Below are 19,186 nucleotides of genomic sequence, written 5' to 3'. Positions count from 1 at the left end.
TACTTGCAGATTTGGGTGAAGTAAATTTAGTGAGCACTTGAGAGTCTGAAGAGTTCAATAAGGCTGAACAATTTATGGGAATATTAGCGAATTCCCAAATTCCAGCAACTGCAGTTAGAATGTGTCACAGCATACCATTATAAGTGCAGCTCTGTGGTGCTACAGAAATACTTCAGCCTCCAAATTATGTCCACCAGATGTAAGGGAACATGTTCATATAGTACAGATTGCAGCAAAAATTGCACAATCATGATTATAGACTGTTTCAGTGGAAAATTCTCCCTAAAATCACAACTCATATTGCAATATCTGGCAGTTACTAAAGTTCTATATACACAGTAATATATACTGTAATAAATGCACACGCACATGTATCTGTATAAATATTTGAAATATGATTGTTTTTACATATCGTTCAGCATCGCACAAAGTCCATGCAGCAACTATGCTAAAAGAGCAATAGGTGCACATTCTTGGCAGCAGTGTGCATGTGTGAAATATGTAGCTACGACCTACTGAGCATTTATGGAACAGAGTCTTCCAAACAGACAGTACAAGTAGTATAACAGCAACAACTAGCTGTCCATAGTGTCCACAGCTGTCCATGTGTCCAATGTGTGCATATTCAAGGCTTAAAACCCATCACGGACAGGTTATTGTAAGCATTGTTTTAAACTGATTACTCTACTTTTGTTCTTTTGACATATTTTTCGTATTTATTTGTGGCTATGGTGAAGGAAAAGATCTAGTGTCCAATTCACTGGATGAAAATATCCTAAAAGCTCCTTTAACTGAAAACCTGACATTCACATAAAGATGGTGTGTGCTTATGCTCAAGTACAACTCATAAATTTCAATCTGTAAATGAAAAATTCCAGTCATTCTATCATACATAGCTAAATATTATGCTTTCTTGTCCTAACAGTCACAAGATAGATTAAAAGGATTGACAATCATCATGACTCACTTAAAAAAAGGACATGATTTGTCTGAACATGGGGTCATATATGGATGTTTTCTCTGAAATATTTCAGTCATGAACCAGATGAATATGAATAGGGAGTGGTAGGACGTGATGCTAAGACAACAGCTGTGGAATCATATTTAAGAGCTCTGAAGGACTTGAAAATACAGGCTTGTGCCTAAAAGCATCAACAAGCTAAGCTCAAGTTGTTTTTCAACATGCACTCCAGCCCCGAACTTGTCTCGACATTAAGTGGAGCAGATGTATGTAAGAATGGAAAATGTCAGAATCAGTTGGAGCAGACATTAAATGGACTTTACTCAGGCAGCTCTCAAGTACAAAGTACAGTCCAGTTAAGGCATACATGAATGAAGCGAGTGTTGATGACATTTCCATCACAAGAGTGCCGCAAAATGAGAGGGAGACAATTGTGTGAGGGTGAAAATGACGGTATATTTACACAAAATCACCAATGAAAATGTCTAACCAGGAGAAAAAAATAGATTGGAGGTTTGCTCTGGGAAAGATTGGTCAGACAAATTCAAAGAACAGCAGAAGACTTGATTGTTTATGATCAAATTAGGAACCAGCTACATGACCACACGGTACTTTTTGTCCCGTGTGTTGCTTCCTGAACACTCCTGATGTACACTATGTGTGAAATGGCAACTCTGGACAATAACTACTTCAGTTATCTGTGTACAAAAGAAGGGCCAACTTTTCCCCCTCTTTCAATTTCTGTTTGAAAAGATTCTCCTGTTCCCAGATCTCAGCTGGAGTAAGATCTAAGTTGTAATTAACTAAAATTATCCTTTAAATAAATTAAATCTGTCAAATTCTGTGGTGTTCCCTGAGTTTCCTGGATTTCCCCTGAATGGAATATGGAAAGTTTGAAAACAAACATAAAAGTCAACATTCCACAAATCAAAAACCAGTGGGAACCCTCAAAAAAAGCTTGGTGGATCAGAGTGAGGGGAGCTCAAAGATGTAAGAAGTCATTGCCAGTGACTACAAAAAGCCAGGGTGGGAGTGGGGGGAGGTGGGTGGGGTTGTGTTAGGTCCTTGCCAGGGGCGACCGCATAGCTTCTGGTTGCCATGGATAAACTTACTGGCAGGTGAGCTTTGAGGTGAGGGCAGAAGTGGGGGCATCTCCTCAGTGGCGCTGCTCTGACTCAGCGCCGAACTGTCCGCTAGAACACACACACAAAACGCAGCCGGACACACAGTAAATACAGACATACGCACACGACAGGCACACAGTCAAGAGTGTGGAGAGACACATCTCAGCACACCTGCCAATCACTACAGTCAAATACACACACTTCACTAGATGGGAGACAGAAAGAGAGAGCGGATAAGAACAGGAAAAAGGGAATAAAACACTTGAGTACCTTTCCTACCTTTCATTTCTTCCTCGTCGTTGGTGGCGTTGCTCTCCGTGGATCCCTGGGGAACAGAAGGTTAGAACAGAAAGACACTGAAATTAACACAGTCGGGATGCAGGAACGAGTCCAACAGGGCTGTGCGATGTTCTGTGTCGGACTTTGAGGCAGACAGAAACACACATCTCACCTTGACTCCATCAGGAGGGTTGTGCACCACTGTGCTCTGAGATTCCTGTGTTGCAGAACGAAACAGTTAGTGCAGAATACATCTCTGAAACAGTGCCTCCCAACTGGAGTTTAATTAGGCCCCTCATTCTACCTCAGCCACAACCTAACATAACATCTACAGGCAGCTAATGTGTTCCCTAAGCTGTCAACACCTCCCATGTTTTGGGCTGAAAGATCAATAAATAGTTTTGCTTAGTGCTGCAACTAATGGTTTTTTTTGTATTATCCATTATTGTGCTGTTTATTTTCACAATTAATAGATTGTCTGATCTGTAAGTATCTATAAGCAATTTTAAATGCTCATCCTGCAAATTCAGATGCTTATTTTGTTCAACCAACAGACTCAAACCCAAAGATGTTCAAAAATTTCAAACAGAAGACAAAACTGTTTGGGAATAAATTTCTCTTATCAATTAATAGACTAATAGTTTCTCCTCTTTCATCATCTGTCAGACTTCACCAGAACTTCACTGTGATAAAAGCATACTGTCCTTTAACTTTACTAAACTCTGTGGGCAAAACAAATCAAATTCTGTCCAAAATAACAAAATTTACTGCACCAATATCATAAGTATCAAAGAAACTGATTAATCAGTTAACAACTTAAATTACAGTCTCTTTTAATTTCCCAATGTGATCTTTTTCAACTACAACCAACAGTCGTAAACCCGTAAATATTCATTGTGAAATAATATAACAGCAGAAGCAGCAAGTCCTCACAGAGGAAAAGCTGCTAAAAGAAAACGGGACATTTGTCTTTGAGAAATTAGTTAATGAGTTAAACAGATTAATATTTGGTTGATCGGCTACGCGTTCAACTCCAGTAATGCATTACAAATGAGTGGGACACAGTCCTTTGCAGCTTTTGCATATTCCATTTTGCATCACAAACCCCACTTCGAGGTCCTGCACCACCGGTTGAGAAGCACAAGCGAACCAAACCAGTCTGTATTATCCAACCACAACGCTACAAGATGTCATTTAATGCATGCTAGTAAAGCAACTTAAAACCACAACATGCTAGTACTGGACGGTCAAGTTTGGCAGTATGGTAAGGATGTCAACGATGGTAAGATAAGCAGGGTAGAGTTGGAAAAATGGTTAGATGGGTCAGATGTTAGGATGGAAGGTTGCGAGATGGTAAAAGGATAAAAGAATAGCAGGTTAGGCGTGGACTTCAGGATTATATACAGAGATAAACACAGGGGCCATTACAAGACAAGACTGACTTCTAGTTGGATATCAATGACTGCGACTCTCTGTGCTGCCACTTTAGACGCTTATAATCCTACAAACATGCTTCTTAGAAATCTAAAACAGGTGCACATGTGAGTTGGAGATTCCAACTCGGGACGAGCATTTTGAATTATTGCCAATGCATGTGCTTGATGCAGCCCTGGAACACATGTGCACCTTGAGGGGGGATTAAATGGCCAGAGGATGGGAATGCTCCATTGCAACACCTCCTGGATGGTGGATGAAGGATGACAAGCAGCGACTATGACGATGGAGGATGATGCACAATGGGCTACTATGCAACTACTGGGGGAGGGAGGAGGGTGGGGGAGGTTAAGAGGTGGGGAGCTGACACTGCGGCGGCCTACTGTACCATCTGGGCGTTGGTTGCCATGTTGGTGTCTTTCAGGGCATTGATGGCGCTCACTATACTGTTCTTACTGTTGTTGGTAGAAGGCTGGGACGAGAACGCAAACACTCAAAGTGAACACATACGCACACATACACACAGATGCATTAGAATTACACGCCTTTTTAGGGAATGGGGCTAATGTTGGCTGAAGCTCCCGGGCTGTTGAGAGCTAACAGGGGTAAATGAGAGGGTGAGTGCCACAGAATGGCCTCTAGATCATCCTTTTTACTGCCTCACTAACTCTCTATGCCTCTGCCACTTAACTACACAGAGAGACCCCTTGGGGCAGAGAAGAAAGAAAGGGAGACGGGAGCAGGAGGAGGAGAGGGAAGGGAGATGCTTAATAGCGGCAGAGACCGATGGAGACTGCTTGGAAGGAGAGCAGCAGACATCTGACTGAAACCGGCTAAAGGTGGGAAAAAGTAAAACCAACACAGGAGAAACTTAGAACTATAAATGAGAATACAACTAGAGCAACTTGCAGAAAGGACTAAAGGATTTGTGGAATCTAAAACCAGGCCACAGAAAGTTGCCTGAGGTATAGCACAATCCCCCTACAGAAATAAACAAGGACACTGAGAGGAAAAAAACAAAACAGGAAAACCCTGAAAAAAATATCATTACTGTGTGAAAAAGAAAGAACTAATAGGAGGAGAAAGTGAGCTACACAGAAAGAGACAGTAGAGGCACAGAAAAAGAACAGAAGGTAGAAAAAAGGGGTCAGCTAACAGAGGAGAGACGGGACACATTGTAGTAGAACAAAAGAGGGCAGAGAGGTGACGAGACAACCTTACCTTAGCAGAATCTGACTTCTTGTTGAGTAAACTTTTGCATGCTGAAACAAAAACAAAAAAATAAAAAAAGAGGATAGAAAGGGAAAAAACAGGTACAAAATTGAGTTTCACTTATGCCATAATGCAAATCCACCTAATTCCTTCTCTGCTTTTATTCCAACTTGGATCTGCAAGTTATTACCCAAGAAACCCCAATACCTCATCCTTTGTTGCAAAGTAAACTTAGACGTTTCCAGAGAATAACATGCATTTAATGGATTTCTTGGGCATTTTTCCCTTTGGCTTGTACAGGTTGCTACACTCTGCAAAACCCATTCACATCATAATCCATTTGTTGCCATCTGGGGATAAAAGAGAAACCTGAGAGCAAAGTAAACTTCCTCAATCCATTTCCTGTCGGGAAGACCCCAGCAGATCTGGGAGGAGAGTGATGGACGGACTCAAACCGCCGCCAGGACTGACAGCGATGAGCTCGGTTAATGTAAATCATTGATTTCCTTTAAGGGCTCCGGTCACTTTTCCTTTCAGTCTAAAGCTCTTGCTTCCTTTTCTCCCATTTTTCTACAGACACACAGGTTCCCAAAAAATCTTATGTGTTTCTTACCTTTCAATAAGAAATGGGAGAGGGGAAAGAGGGAGGGAGGGGTGGGGAGGGTTGTAAGAGAGGGCTTAGTATTTCAATACGAGAGAGCAGAGATAAGGGGTACAGCATTTACAGCAGCAAACAATATCAAGTGACAACTCATGCTCTTTAATCTGGGCTGTAGCGCTGATATGCAGCTTCTATCTTGGCCTGGCCATGCAGCATCCAAAGAGAGAAAAATACACATTAAAAAAAGAAAAGTTTTCATTCCACAACCAGGAAAAATGGAGAGCTGATTGTTCAGAGTGCAAACATCTGCTCTTCATTCAGCTAAATCGTCAACCAAACAGCCATCGAGGTGCTAACTGTGACAGCATGGGACCACCGCGTTCACATGCTCTCTAATTATGGCCTTCCCTCCTCCATTTAAGATGTTCCAATTTCACATGAAAGGATGGGTAAAGTCAAGATGACCCACAGCAGGAGGGCTGCATCACTCAAGCAGTATACAAGCGGCTTGAGTGAGGAACGGGGAAGAAAGTATTAGAAAGCATGGGAAGGTGCATCGCCCAAGAATATTTTTATTTTTTTTGTAGAATTTAACCACACATGACACCCACATGCGAAAGGCAGCAAGGCAAACACCTTTCCAGAAACATACAGAAATGCTTCAAAACGCACACTTCTGTCACATTTTTTTTTGATATGTGGTTAAAAAGGAACAACATGAGCAAACTGCCAAGCCTTGCCTCAGCCAGAACTCTACAAAGAATTGCAAGGAAGCAGTTCTAGAAAATAAAAAAAAAAAAAGTGACAGGATTTTGCAGTGACGAGTGACATCATCAGAGGATCAAAAAGCCCAAATAAATGTCAAAAAAGAGAGCTGGATGATTAGAATAGAGGAGAGATGAGAAAGTCCAATCTGAAGAGATGATGTCACACATGATATTTACAGAAACTTACAAAACAGGCAACTTGGTCCAGTCTCAGTGAGGAAGCCCGCATTCGGAGGGCTTTAGCTGACAATCAAACCACCACAGACACCCCGAATCTCAGTGCACCAGTCACACATTCTAGCAATAACACCCGCCGCCCCCATAGGTTTTCTCAACATTTTACCTTTGCCCTGCCTACACACAAATCCTACAGAGAAGATTTATGCACACTGTAGAGCAAAGAAGATTCTCTCATCTGGAAAGGTGACAGAGAATCTGTTCTGCTCTACACTGTCTGCTTCTAATGTACTGAATCCATGGAGCCACCATTGGAATCGCCGACCTTCACCACCCGTTTCCACCCAGCAGGATGAGAGCAGAGCCTGGTTTTAGTACTTTCGAAACACAAAGGAATCCATCTCTGCATTCACTGTGTCATAAGAGATGCAATACGTTTTTGCCAAATCTGACGTCACATTCGCTGCTGTGTTGGCCTGTAGCATTCATTTCTCTTTTTTGAAAGTACTAAAACAGACTTTCAGAGGGGGAGATGAGACGAGGGATGCCTTTAACCTCAAGGGACTCATCAGGAAGGCTGCACAACGGCGATGGCTTCAACAGTTGGTTTAGGTAGCAGCTCTGAAGGCAGCACTCCCATCCTCCATCTCTCCCCCAGCTCCTCAACATCCACCTTTCCCACCCCTCTCCCCCACCAGTCCCAGGTCCGACGATGGCAGCACGCCAACCCAGCTCTTGCCGGCCCCCTGCAGTGTCAGTTCCCGCCCCCAGGATACATGCCCCTCCTCATCCCCTGCCCCGGTCCGCACCGTGCCCGTCCTCACAGCCTCTGCCGGGGGAGAGCACAGGAGCGTACGGGGTCAGCTGGAAGTCTGGATGGAGCTTGCGAGAAGTGGCGAAAGAACTAATTTGGAAGATGAAATGGGGGGGTTACAAGGTCGCGGCTAAATGGCGGTGAGGTGTAAATGTAAAAGCACTGTGGAGCGCAGGTTGAACTACATCGATTACCTCTAAGTGATGTGGATGTACATGACTGCGTACAGAAAATCTGATGTCTTTTGCTGTAATGCAAAAACACATCCATAATAGCCTAAATGAACGGAATTTTGTGTGAGTCTGCATGCATATGTGTGTGAATGTCAATGAGGATGCTAGCAGAGGCTGCATGCAGGAGTTTGGGGATGGTGATGAGGGTCCACTCTGCCCTATGAACCAAAGAAGTGTGTGTAGAGAGGAAGTGGATGGGCGTGTCTCTGGGACGTACCTTCCTGAGCCAGTGAGGCCGTGGAGGAGGCGGCAGCAGCAGAGTTGGTATGCTGCCGGCCCACTATTGGACAGAAATGCTACAGTTGGGAGGGGCTATGCAAATTAGGCAGGTCTATCTCACGCTGTTCAGTTGGGGGCCTAGAAAGCCACAGGTCATGCTGGCTGCAGCCCAGATACATCGAACACTTGGATAGAAATGGGCTCCAGCAAAGACGTGCACCTTGTGGATCTCTAGGCCCACGGTTGAAATCATTAGCCATCAACTGACCAATTACTTAGAGGCTGAGCACAAGGCTTCAACAAAAACAAGTCACTCTCAGCAGATTGAGATGAAAAAAAAAAAACACAGAACCTTAGCAGTCACCTGTTTTTATAACCACCAGACTAGACCCCAAACAAAAGAAAAAAAAATCTCATTAAAGTCTAGACTTCCTTATCTCAAGCATGCAAACGCTCCATGGGCAGCAGAAAAAGAGGGACACGCTCGCTCGCTCGCTCACACACAAACACACACAAACACACAGGGAGAGAGACATTAGCATGGACAGAGACGTAAACGACACCCACATATAATCTGGTACATGACAGTAAATCACATTCTAGCCTGCAAACATACATCAGGATGTAATGTTCTCATAATAGAAATAATCCATCAGTATCAATACATCGTTTCGACTACAACACAAAAGGAGCTTCATGGTTCGATTCAGTTTAACGTTGTAAGCAAGCAAACTCCTGTGCACACACAAAAACATATTGTTATTTTGAGGATGAGTGGGTGAGTGTGCATGTGTGGTGAGGGGGTTAAAAGAGGTGCAGAGGACTCTATCCACTCTCCTTCCTCCTCTCCCTCTGCATGTGCTGCGTGGGAGGCTGAGGGCGAAGGGCACACCCACCTGAGAAGTTTCTGGACACCAGCATGGTGGTGAGAATGGCTCCCTGGAGGAGGACAGAGAAGTGAGGGAGGTATAATGAGCGCACAGAGTTTTGTCTTATTCAACAGGATTTCAGTTTTTCTTTCTCGACTGTTCTGTATTCATTTCTAACGGGAGGATGACGTTTTTATCTTTCTGGTTTTTAAACAGCACTGTGTTTATTTCAACAGTAAAACACGGTCAAGGCTTAGTGTTTGTTCTGTCAAACAGTATCTAATGACTTAATTGGGGAGATCCACCATTACATTAACTGTATATTTTCATATCTCCAGTGTCCTATAATACAAATGAGTTTAAATGATGTGACAAAACAAAATAGCTGTCACTTGATCCATTAGTTTGCATGTGTGGCTGTGAATGCAAACTACAGCAACTAGAGCTGAGCATCACTGAAATGTTTCAATACTGCTGCCAACAGAGGAAGAAGCTGAGGTTCTTAAAAGGTCCAAGGCTGTCTCAAGACATGCAGCAACTTAATGAATTGAATTTATCTAAAATTTTGACTTAAATCAGTAAACAGTTGACACAAAACTTGACCAAACTTTGCCACAAAATGTAAGATTCCCAGCCCAAACAGCAATGTAAATGACAAAGCTTGATACGTTAATGATCACAGGAAACACAACTTTTTAAGTGATACAATAGATTCGGGCAGCTGGTGGACTAATGATGGCAGAGTATTAAACTCATTAAATTACGGATGATTAGCTCCACTGCAAATGACTGAATTTACAATATATGCACCAAGGACTGCACCCAGTCTGCATGATGTTGTTAAACGGTTTTTAAAAACAGATATATGGTGGGTCTAAAGTAATTGATACATGATAAGTAAAGGGCAAGAAAATAAACTGATTTGCTCCACAGGGGGGTTTAAAACCAGAAAGGAGAAAAATTTTAATGTAGGATGATTACCTTGAGTTTTCGGCGAGCGTTGAACTTGCGGAGACATTCGACAGTTTCCTGTCTGTGCATCATGGATGCCACTGTAGAACGGTGCTGTATGAGGACAAACCAAGAACAGAATAATCAACAAACACATCAACTCTCAGGATATGCATTAATCTGCACAGGATTATAGTGTTTTGAAGGCTGGAATCTGGTAATTCTCTAGGTAGCGCTGTGTGAATATGTTTTATGTTCAGGTCTACTTTACCATAATGTGTAAATACAGAATTTCCCTTGGATGGTGAGTAAATGAATACTTACGCAGACCCATGGGTGTTTGAGGGCCTGTTCGGCAGTGATTCTCTTGGCTGGGTTAATAGTCAGCATCTGGTTGATCAGGTTCTTTGCCTCTGGAGTCACTGTGTCCCACTCTGGGGACGGGAACTGAGAAAAGTGAAGGAACAAGTAGGTGTAGGTGACAGTTGGAGGGGACAGAAGGAGAGGACAGAGGGATGGAAATGATACATGGTTCCAGAAGAAGTCCGTCACCTGCAGGTTTCTGGCCAAATCGGACCATCTGGGCTCCAGGTATTGAGTTAATTTGTCAAAATTAGGCAGATATGAGAACAACACTGGTCGGTCATTTAACTTTTTGGATTTACAGAACACAAGCTATGTTTCAGGTCTTTAAACTAGTGACATGGATGATGAGCCAACTCACACGGACTCTTCAAGGCAGGACTGTTCCACCTTTGTGTTGATATGCTGTTCTGTATGTAAGCTACGTGAAAGGGATTGTGAGGCATTGTGGCTGCAGCTGAGATAGTCACAGAGCTGCATCAATGTATGCGCCGGCATGCAAGGAAACGTCCCACTGGATACCGATGCTGTTGTGTTACATGCCATGCCTCTGACAGCAGAACGCCGGCATGCACACACTACAGCTGAATTACACCAATTCATTTCAGAGTGAATAACAAATGAGGGTGTAATAAGGGGGTCTTCTTAGCCACATTGTAAGTCACTGTTTCTTATATAGCACAGCAGCTGTTGCACCTAAGTGCCTTCCAGTAACAAGTAAAAAGAAATGTTAGTCAAGACCAGAGACAGAAGTCGGTCAACCTAATTACTAACATGTGATTAATGTACAACACCATTCAACTGTCACCAATCAGTAGCCGGGGCTGCAGCCCTGTCAGACAGCAGCTGTGGCTAATGCAAGGATGCTGGAAACCAGAAAAATAGAGAGTGGGACAGATGTCATCTAGTACAACTAATGCAGTTTGGCAGTATCTCAGTCTAGAAAATGAAAATAAGGTCGCATGTCAGAATAAACTGTTACATAACCATGTTCAGCCCAGGCATATGGGCATTCATTTTTTTGTGTGGCCTGTTAATCTTTTCCTAATGAGCTGTGGGCATGTTTTGTAAGATCATGTTCATTCACATTTCAGCTGCATTTATAAAACAATTTTGGGTATTGAAGACTGTGACTTGTGCTTTTTTAAATGGGTCCTAAATACAAGCTGCACTGTGACATGGTTATCCAGCGACTGAGAAAGGAGGATACCCCTTCTCTGATTTCTCTCTCTCTTTCACACACAGACCCCTCTGCAATGCGTCAGGGAGGCCCTGATAGGATCAATAGCTTTGGACCAGATCTCAATTGGACACTACTAAACATTCAAAAACTGCTTAGCAAACCCCTGCATTGCACCCGCCACAAATACACACCTAACACACACACAAAGCACACTTACATCGTATGCTCCAGCTTTGATCTGCTGATAGAGTTTGTGTTGATCTTCATCCCAGAACGGAGGATATCCCACTAACAAGATATAGAGAATAACACCTGACAGGAAAAAAGATTGAGAAAGGTTGTGTACAGTAATATTTGATGTGTTTCAAACTAAGGAGAAGCTACAAGTGATATGCATCCAAGAGAAATTAAAACAGGAAAATGCAACAATAACAAAATAATACAAGTATGTAAGAATGTTTATCTAGAGGAACCTGCTTATTCTACTTATATGAGATCGAAGTCAAGGGTTTCAAAATGACCCCAAGTTTTAATTTCAAATGATACTTTATCAGGATGTAAAATCAGTTAATCTGACTGAACACAAACACTGTCAAAGTCTGCTGCTTGTTTCTCACCAGGTTTTAAGTAAACAAGCTGACTGCAACAGGTTAACTACCCAAATGTGCAGCTCTAACTCACCACAAGCCCATATGTCCACAGGCTTGCCGTAGGGGTCCTTCCTCAGGACCTCAGGAGAGAGATAGCCAGGAGTGCCTGCAAACCCTGGCCGACAGATAATTCAGACGACAAAATTAAAATCCCGACACGGGATACTTTTTGTGCAGTCATATGAATGGTTGAAATCATAGTGACCCGTCGGACTATTATGCAAGACCGGATTATGATAGTGTAGAGTCACAAGCAAATGCACATGAATCATCTCGTCCCCGCCTGAGAATCAGCCAAATGCTGGCAGCTCGGCTGTTAGCCAAGACACAATGACCTAAGCATGAACTGGAAAGTGGCAGTGAGTCTCTCAAGCTCCCACAAATATTCTTTGGCTTCCAAGTGTCCGTGGATGTGTATCTACGCAGACGTGCTGTACGAAAGAGGGCCTTTTCAGCAGTGACTCACATTCAGCGTAGAAACTATCTAGTCTTTAACACCCAGAGAGAATCACAGAGCAGGTAATGGTCCAGCACATTTGATATGATTGTGTCACTGTTTGTGTTTTCTTACCAAACCAAGCCTGCTGGTCTCCCTGCACTTCAATAGCAAGGCCAAAGTCTGCCAGCTTCACTGCAGCTCCCTTCATCTTACTGGCCAACAACAGGTTCTCAGGCTGACAGACACACAAACACACACACGGTGAAGCATAATGTAGGACACGACATCAAGACAGTGAGAGACAGATAGTTACAGGCACTCTTCAGCAAAGCTCTTTCTCAGAAATATTTATATTTGATGGATTGGACACAGCTTGTGTGGGGGTGGGGTAAAGGTGTGAGAAAGCGACGGAGAGACAGAGGAGGTAGGGAGAGGATGGGTGGTTTAGAATCTCCACAACACCTTATATGGGCATGGGTTCGTAGCCATAGAAACCGCTCGGGAGTCATTTAGGCAGCACTGCAGACTGCATGCTAAATGGAAAGTGTACTTAGCAAGAGACAGTGTGTGTGGCAGCGTTCTAAATGGCCGTTGTTTGGGCAGCGGGACATAAAGGGCCGCAGTAAAAAGCCCACTCAGGATAAAAGGCCAACAAATCAGACAGGCAGCGCTCGAGGTTATTCTCCGACACAAGTGCGCACACACCCAGAAAAGCCGCCCACACATGTCTCGGACATCCCTTGAGGTGGCTTTTTTTCGCCGCATCTTGTGGTTTCTGCTGGAAATCATACAATTTAATACATATTATTACCACCCTTCCTGCCAAGATTATGATCGACACCTTAAATTGCGCTTAGCAGAAAACCGGAGCGCTCTTCCTCTACTTTTGCATTTGAGCCTATCAGCAATTTAGGACGACTCAAGTCCCTCCCACGTTGTTGCATGGGTGGTGTGATGTCACATGGGTTGTCCTGGCAACTCCTGAGGTTCATCTATGCCTTCGCCTCCTCCCTCTTAATAGACCCCCCTTCACAACAGTACAGAGTGTGTATGTGTGTTCATGCACATACATGTTGTTTGAGTCCTTGTCGTTTCCTTGCCATAGGTGAGAGGAAGCCTTCCACGTGATCATGACTCACCATCTCTGTGCTCAACATGAACACACGTGCATGCATGCATGTGCACGTACGCACGCTGGCACAGAGTTCTGGTCAAGGACAGACAAGCTGACAGATCTGACAGCAGATAGAGGAACAGAGGGAAAAGAAGGGAGAGATGGGAGAGAGACGCAGGGGAAAATAAAAGGGATGGAAGCAAAACTGCAGTGAGGAAGAGAGAGAGAGAGGGAGACGGAGTAACCGAGAGCCATCTGTGTGTTGCCATGGCCACGAGCAGAGGTGTGTGAGTGTGTGGTTGTCACGGCAACGGGCAGCCACTCACCTTGAGGTCTCTGTGCACAATATCATGCTGGTGGATATGATTGACACTCTCCAAGATCTGACTAATGCAATGACTACGGAGAGAAAAAAGGGGACAAACGCAGAGAAAGACGTGTCAGTCGCTGCCCATCACTACAGAAACATCACACACGCTGCACATGTTTGACCGCCATGCGTTTCGTCGAAGCTCCGTGGAGTATGGTGTGGCTACAAAACGGATCCATTTCACTGCAACATTTCGTGGCCGTCGTTTAGAAGAAAGACTTGACATTACTCTTGACACTAAATAATTGACAACATGATAATGGAGCTGTTGAAAGATAAAGTTTAGGCATCTTGAGTGTGTGTCAAAAATAAACATTTAATGTGTAGGATGTAGAGATGAAACAGTCAGTCACTGAACACATGGCTATTCTGATAATTGTTTAAGCCCTTTTTCAAGCAGAAATCCCAAACAGCACCTTGTTACAGTTTCTTGTCAAATTAATATTTTGGGGTATTTGGGCTGGATTAAAAATAAACAAAAACAAAAAAAGCAGGATGAAGATGTCACTGTGAGCTTAAAGAATCTGTGATGGATATTCTCACATTCTGTCACTTTATTGACAAGAGAGTTAAAGGTTGAGTTTGTGAAGACATACAGTTGATATTTAGCTAAATGGCATATTTAGATAGACAGCATGTGGCAGATTTATCCCACTGCCCCTATTCTCTGCCCTCTCCTGTGTACAAGCACAAACACACACAGGGCCCACTGGAATAGCGTCATGTGGATCGGTCCGGGCTGCTTTGTTTGCTTCCCATTTATAGAAGCAGGATTGTGTATGAACACCAGCTCACACACAGAACAAACAGCAAGCTGGTCTTGAGAAAAGAATTATTGAATCTGATAAAAGTATATTGGATTAGAATCACATACTCCACCTCTAACAAAGGAAATAACCACTTGAATAGCTGATAAGGAAAATTTGTCTTAGCTGTAGCTCTAGCGGGATCCGTAAAAGTACAAAATATAAGAAAAAACCACATTCAAATCCAGTGGATGTTGAATTTCACAGTTGAACAACAAACATTCACTATATAATCACTATTATTTTTCAAAGCTATTATCCAAGTACTATAGTTTAAATAATAAATATTGCATAACTTGTGTGGGAGTCCTTACACCACACAGTCAATAAATCTCTATCCCAGTAGCAGTTTTAATAATGGGGGCGTCAATTCAGCTGCCACTAATACCACTGCCATTATTTCTCCATCCTGGCTGATGAGCATGTTTCACACTAGCCTGGTGAGTGCGTTGGCTCATGATGTGCCTTGTAAAATTTTCCTACAAGCCAGTACAAGACCATCTTATTACTGTCCTGCACAGTGTGGTGTCGGGCTCCATAATGCCAGAATCTGAAGCTCGTGTTCATGTCACATCTCTGGAAAAGGTTAACGGGTCAGAGGTTGAGACCGGCTAGACGGAGTGTTGCCCAGTCCTAATCCACACCCACATGGCTTGGTTTCTGTGTGTTTCTCACTGTGCAGGTGCATTTCTAAAGCCCCCCCATCTCATGTGTACGAACAGACAAAGACCCCTAATCCAATTGTAGACAGAAATCATAAGCTGCACGCAAGACAGCCACAGGGGAAAAGAAGGAAGTAGCAAGTGAGGAAAGAAACATTATTTGTCACAATGCCAAGAAAATGTAAGTAAACTGTGTAAAACGCCCAATACAATTTCACAGAAGTCACGGTGATCGTCTTCAAACTACTCGTGTTGTCCGATCAACAGCCCAAACCCCAAGGATATTCAACTAACTATAATACAACACCAATAAAAGCAGCAAATCTTCACAAGAGAAGTTAGAACTAACACATTTCTGCTTGATAAAACCTTGAAGAATTAATAATTGATCACTGCTGATCGGATGGAAAGTGACGCATGTGATGCAGGAGGGAAGAGAGGCTGGTATATTAATGCACTTGTTGACTGGGGGGATGCATTTTCTGACAAGAATACAAACAAACCAATTATATGCACCACTGTGCGCTTGTGTGTTCACACTCATAAAAATGAGAGCGAGTATTGATATATTTAATGAGATTATGCTGTATGTTTGAAGCAATAATGTGTGCGCATGTTTACGTTCAGATCAGATCAGCTCCGTGTGAGTGCTTACCTGGCATCGGCCTCGCTGTAGTACTCCCTGGCTACAATGTCTTCAAAAAGCTCTCCTCCTGTCACCCTGGGAGGGGAAGGGAAGGAAAGAGCCGGAGAAACAGACAGAGAGAGACAGGGAGGCAAAGGAGAGAGAAGTTGTTAGCATACACAAACAAACCGCAGTCACATGCATGGATAAAATGTCAGTGTGTGTGTGTGTGTACAGAATGTACTCACAGGTCAAAGACTAGGTAATGAAAACCTTCCTCTGAAATGCTGTCATGCAGTCTCACTGCAAGAGAGAATGTGGGAAGTGAGGCTGAGATATAAAGACAGCAGTTAGGTAGGAGAAATTAATAAATTGCTGCAGTGTTCGGGCGGTAAATCTCCCCATAAACTGAAGCTAAAGGGAAAATGCAAGAGTAAAAAAAAAATATCTGAGGAAACGAAGGGAGCGAGGCAGAGCTGGAGAAATACATGTCAACTATGATTCGTATTGATCTTTCTTACCACAGAGATATGAGCACATCCAGTGGTTAGTCAATTAATCCCTATTTAATTCAACCCCACACTCCCTGCAATTATGGAAGCTGAGTGATGGTGGCAAATTTCTATACGGCTGGAATGGAGGAGCTACTGTGAGCAATCGATTGCTTGTGATGCATCAAACCTATGATCGAGCTTTGCTGTGCTCTACGCTGTAGTAAGAGCCTGTCACATGCACACCCTCACCACAATCAACTTGTTATGACCGTTTATACTTCAACAGTCCTCCTTGCTATATTTCAAAGACACCTGCTATTAGAAAAAGTGCACAAAAACAACCTCAAGTTCACATGCGGATATGTACTTAGATTATCTGGGAGAGCTTTTTTGCTTTTATTTGATAGCTGGCAGTGTAGACAGAAACCACAAGCTGAGATAAAGGAAGGGATGACATTCAACAAACTTTTACAGCTAGCATAAAATCAGGGCATGTGGTTAAGTGATACGTGCATCAACCATGGACACCTGTAAAAAGGACATTTTGACCCAACCACAAAACAGTAACTGATGCAATGTAATTTTCAGTAGATGCAGATGTGGTAACAGCTGGAGAGCAGCCAACTAAATGTTGATATAAGATATATGCAGATTGATGAACATCCACTCAAATTAACTTACAGCGTTACATTTAGTTTGTTGCAGTTTTTCACCATTTCACTGCCTCTCACAGGAAAATGACATCTCTATTCTTAATAAACTAGCACAACACAAGACCTCTGAGTTGCAGAAAAATAAAACTGCACATGTGGTGGTCTGCAACTAGGCTAGCAAACCTAAAAAAAAAAAAAAGAAAAAAAGACATTATCATGTTTCCTGATTACTGATACTGAAAGAAGCAAGAGCTTGGCCAAGACCAGAAGTGGTGAATACAGCCCTCATACTGCCACGATGCTGCGGTTGTGCGGTAAACACGACAGCTCTACTGTCAACTTAACTCAACAGCAGCAGAATGACAAAGCAGGATCCAGGCAGCAGGATCCAGGCATTAGAGGATAGGCTTGAGATGCAGCTTAGGTTTAGTGTCGGCAGAGAAAGTTATCGTTATGTAAAATGAATATCAGTTGTATAATAAGATGAAGTAGGATGCCCCTGCAGCAAGAAACAAGAGCGACTGCTCTTTCCTCCTCCTCCCATCTTCTCGCTCTCCCTCCATCTGTCTCCTACTCCTGCTTTCGTCTCTCCATCTGTCTCTTTTTTCATGCCCTCTTTTGTCTAAAGTTTGAATGTAGACTATGCCAAAATATGTCAAAAAGAGGAGAAAGGACAAGAGAGAGAGGGGAATCTATACAGAGAGGGGAAGAGAACAGGAAAAGTAGGCGAGGGGCGAATGAGTGCCTGAGGGGACGACGGAAAACTAGGACATGAGGAAAAAAGCAGTAAGGAGTGCAGTGGGAAAGGTGTCATTGATTTTGTCATTTCACCCCTTTGTGCCCTTTAACACCCGTCTCCTCTGGACATCTCCATTAGAGCTGCATAATGGATTTAATTTTTTCATCATCACTTTAATTTCCATCAGAGAGTAGCCAAAGAATCTTAAAACCAGAAAGTCAGTAAAGCAGAGGACATTTTTCACAAGCACAACTGACATGTCGCACAGACATCTCAGCAGGCTGAACAGATATCTGCTCTCCACATAGTCAGCAAGAGGGAAAAGCTCCAAGATAACCTTCAGTGACATCTCATTCAGACTGGGATCACTTTATTTTGTGTTTTAACTTAATGCTGGTGATGTCAGCTTCTTAGCTTTTTGTTTCTGCAACTGCACAGCTGGTTTGAACAAGTCTGTGTTCAAAATTACACCTTCACAGTTTTCTATACATAATCATCATAATTTTGTGTCATCACTGCCAGGTGTAGATTAGCACATCTATAAAATGTCACCTGATGCGTTGTGGGATTGTTAGCACAAAGTAGCAGCACACATACCAAGGACACTACTTTCTTCCTGAGAAAACAATAAAGTGAATGCACTTTCACACACCATCAAGTAACAAACAGTAAATGGATTTCCGACACAGTCATGAGCTAACAAAACTCAAAATAAGGTCCTGAGCTTGTAGCATTTTGGTATTAATTCTGGATTACAAAGCCTCCAATCCAAGTCTTTGTACTTTCTAAGCTAAAAACGTATTCTGGTGGGTGTTAATGCTGACTAGTACACCATTTATGAATCCCATTTTTGATCATATTCTTAATGTGACTTACACATGCAGCCTGGAGAGAGTGAGAATAGTGGCTTAACCAGCTATGTTCAGAATTAACAGCTAACAGTTTAACGTCAGGGGATCAGATAAAAGCCGATCAACAATCTGCCTATTGATCAAATTACTGCAAAATGGAGCCACCGACATGCACAAATGTACTGATCTTCGTCAGCGTAGAGTGTAATACATAGCAAATATTGATACCATACTTGTGGATTTCCGTGTTCTCTTTCCATCACTGTAGCTCGGGGTTAAATGAGAGTATAAAACCTTTTTAGATTATTTGTAAATTAGTAGATATACATATATTTAATGATAGCTGCAATAAGAACAGGCAATCTGGCAAAAAGATTCTATGGCTTTTGATGTGGAGTCCCAATTCTCCTCACAAATCTTGCTGAACTCATCTGGTTGCGTGATTATTTTTTTCATATGGGCTGCCTGGATACAAACCCTGCCACGCTTTCGTTTCTACCTGAAGTCGTGATTTGACGCTTCTTTCAGTATGTTGGCTTTTCCGTTCCCAGAATAAGATTCACCTCCAAGATACACAGAGCGTCCAATGAGCATCA

The 19,186-nt window shown here is 42.8% G+C and overlaps 1 protein-coding gene across 19 annotated transcripts in view; it reads right to left on the bottom strand.

Annotated features, from left to right (window-relative positions):
* LOC111580270 (calcium/calmodulin-dependent protein kinase type II subunit gamma) overlaps positions 1 to 19,186 on the bottom strand; it is a 41,470-nt gene that overhangs the window by 10,301 nt on the left and 11,983 nt on the right. For 2 of the 19 annotated variants that reach the window (XM_023287930.3, XM_023287937.3), the window contains exons 4-18: positions 16,102 to 16,156; positions 15,884 to 15,949; positions 13,717 to 13,789; positions 12,409 to 12,511; positions 11,869 to 11,952; positions 11,405 to 11,499; positions 9,966 to 10,088; positions 9,672 to 9,755; positions 8,718 to 8,760; positions 7,820 to 7,882; positions 5,020 to 5,060; positions 4,187 to 4,270; positions 2,537 to 2,581; positions 2,356 to 2,410; positions 2,074 to 2,154 (exon numbers count right to left, since the gene is read on the bottom strand). In XM_023287930.3, the coding sequence (XP_023143698.1) occupies positions 2,074 to 2,154; positions 2,356 to 2,410; positions 2,537 to 2,581; positions 4,187 to 4,270; positions 5,020 to 5,060; positions 7,820 to 7,882; positions 8,718 to 8,760; positions 9,672 to 9,755; positions 9,966 to 10,088; positions 11,405 to 11,499; positions 11,869 to 11,952; positions 12,409 to 12,511; positions 13,717 to 13,789; positions 15,884 to 15,949; positions 16,102 to 16,156 (1,095 nt within the window). The remainder of the gene's footprint in view (positions 1 to 2,073; positions 2,155 to 2,355; positions 2,411 to 2,536; positions 2,582 to 4,186; positions 4,271 to 5,019; positions 5,061 to 7,819; positions 7,883 to 8,717; positions 8,761 to 9,671; positions 9,756 to 9,965; positions 10,089 to 11,404; positions 11,500 to 11,868; positions 11,953 to 12,408; positions 12,512 to 13,716; positions 13,790 to 15,883; positions 15,950 to 16,101; positions 16,157 to 19,186) is intronic. The other 17 variants (XM_023287932.3, XM_023287938.3, XM_035956153.2 and 14 more) reach the window with 11 other exon arrangements.

This window comes from Amphiprion ocellaris, chromosome 18 (assembly GCF_022539595.1).
Source record: "Amphiprion ocellaris isolate individual 3 ecotype Okinawa chromosome 18, ASM2253959v1, whole genome shotgun sequence".
In the NCBI taxonomy this organism is placed as follows: domain Eukaryota; kingdom Metazoa; phylum Chordata; class Actinopteri; family Pomacentridae; genus Amphiprion; species Amphiprion ocellaris.
Note: the sequence above shows the minus strand (reverse complement) of the source record. Positions and strands in the feature narration are given on the sequence as shown.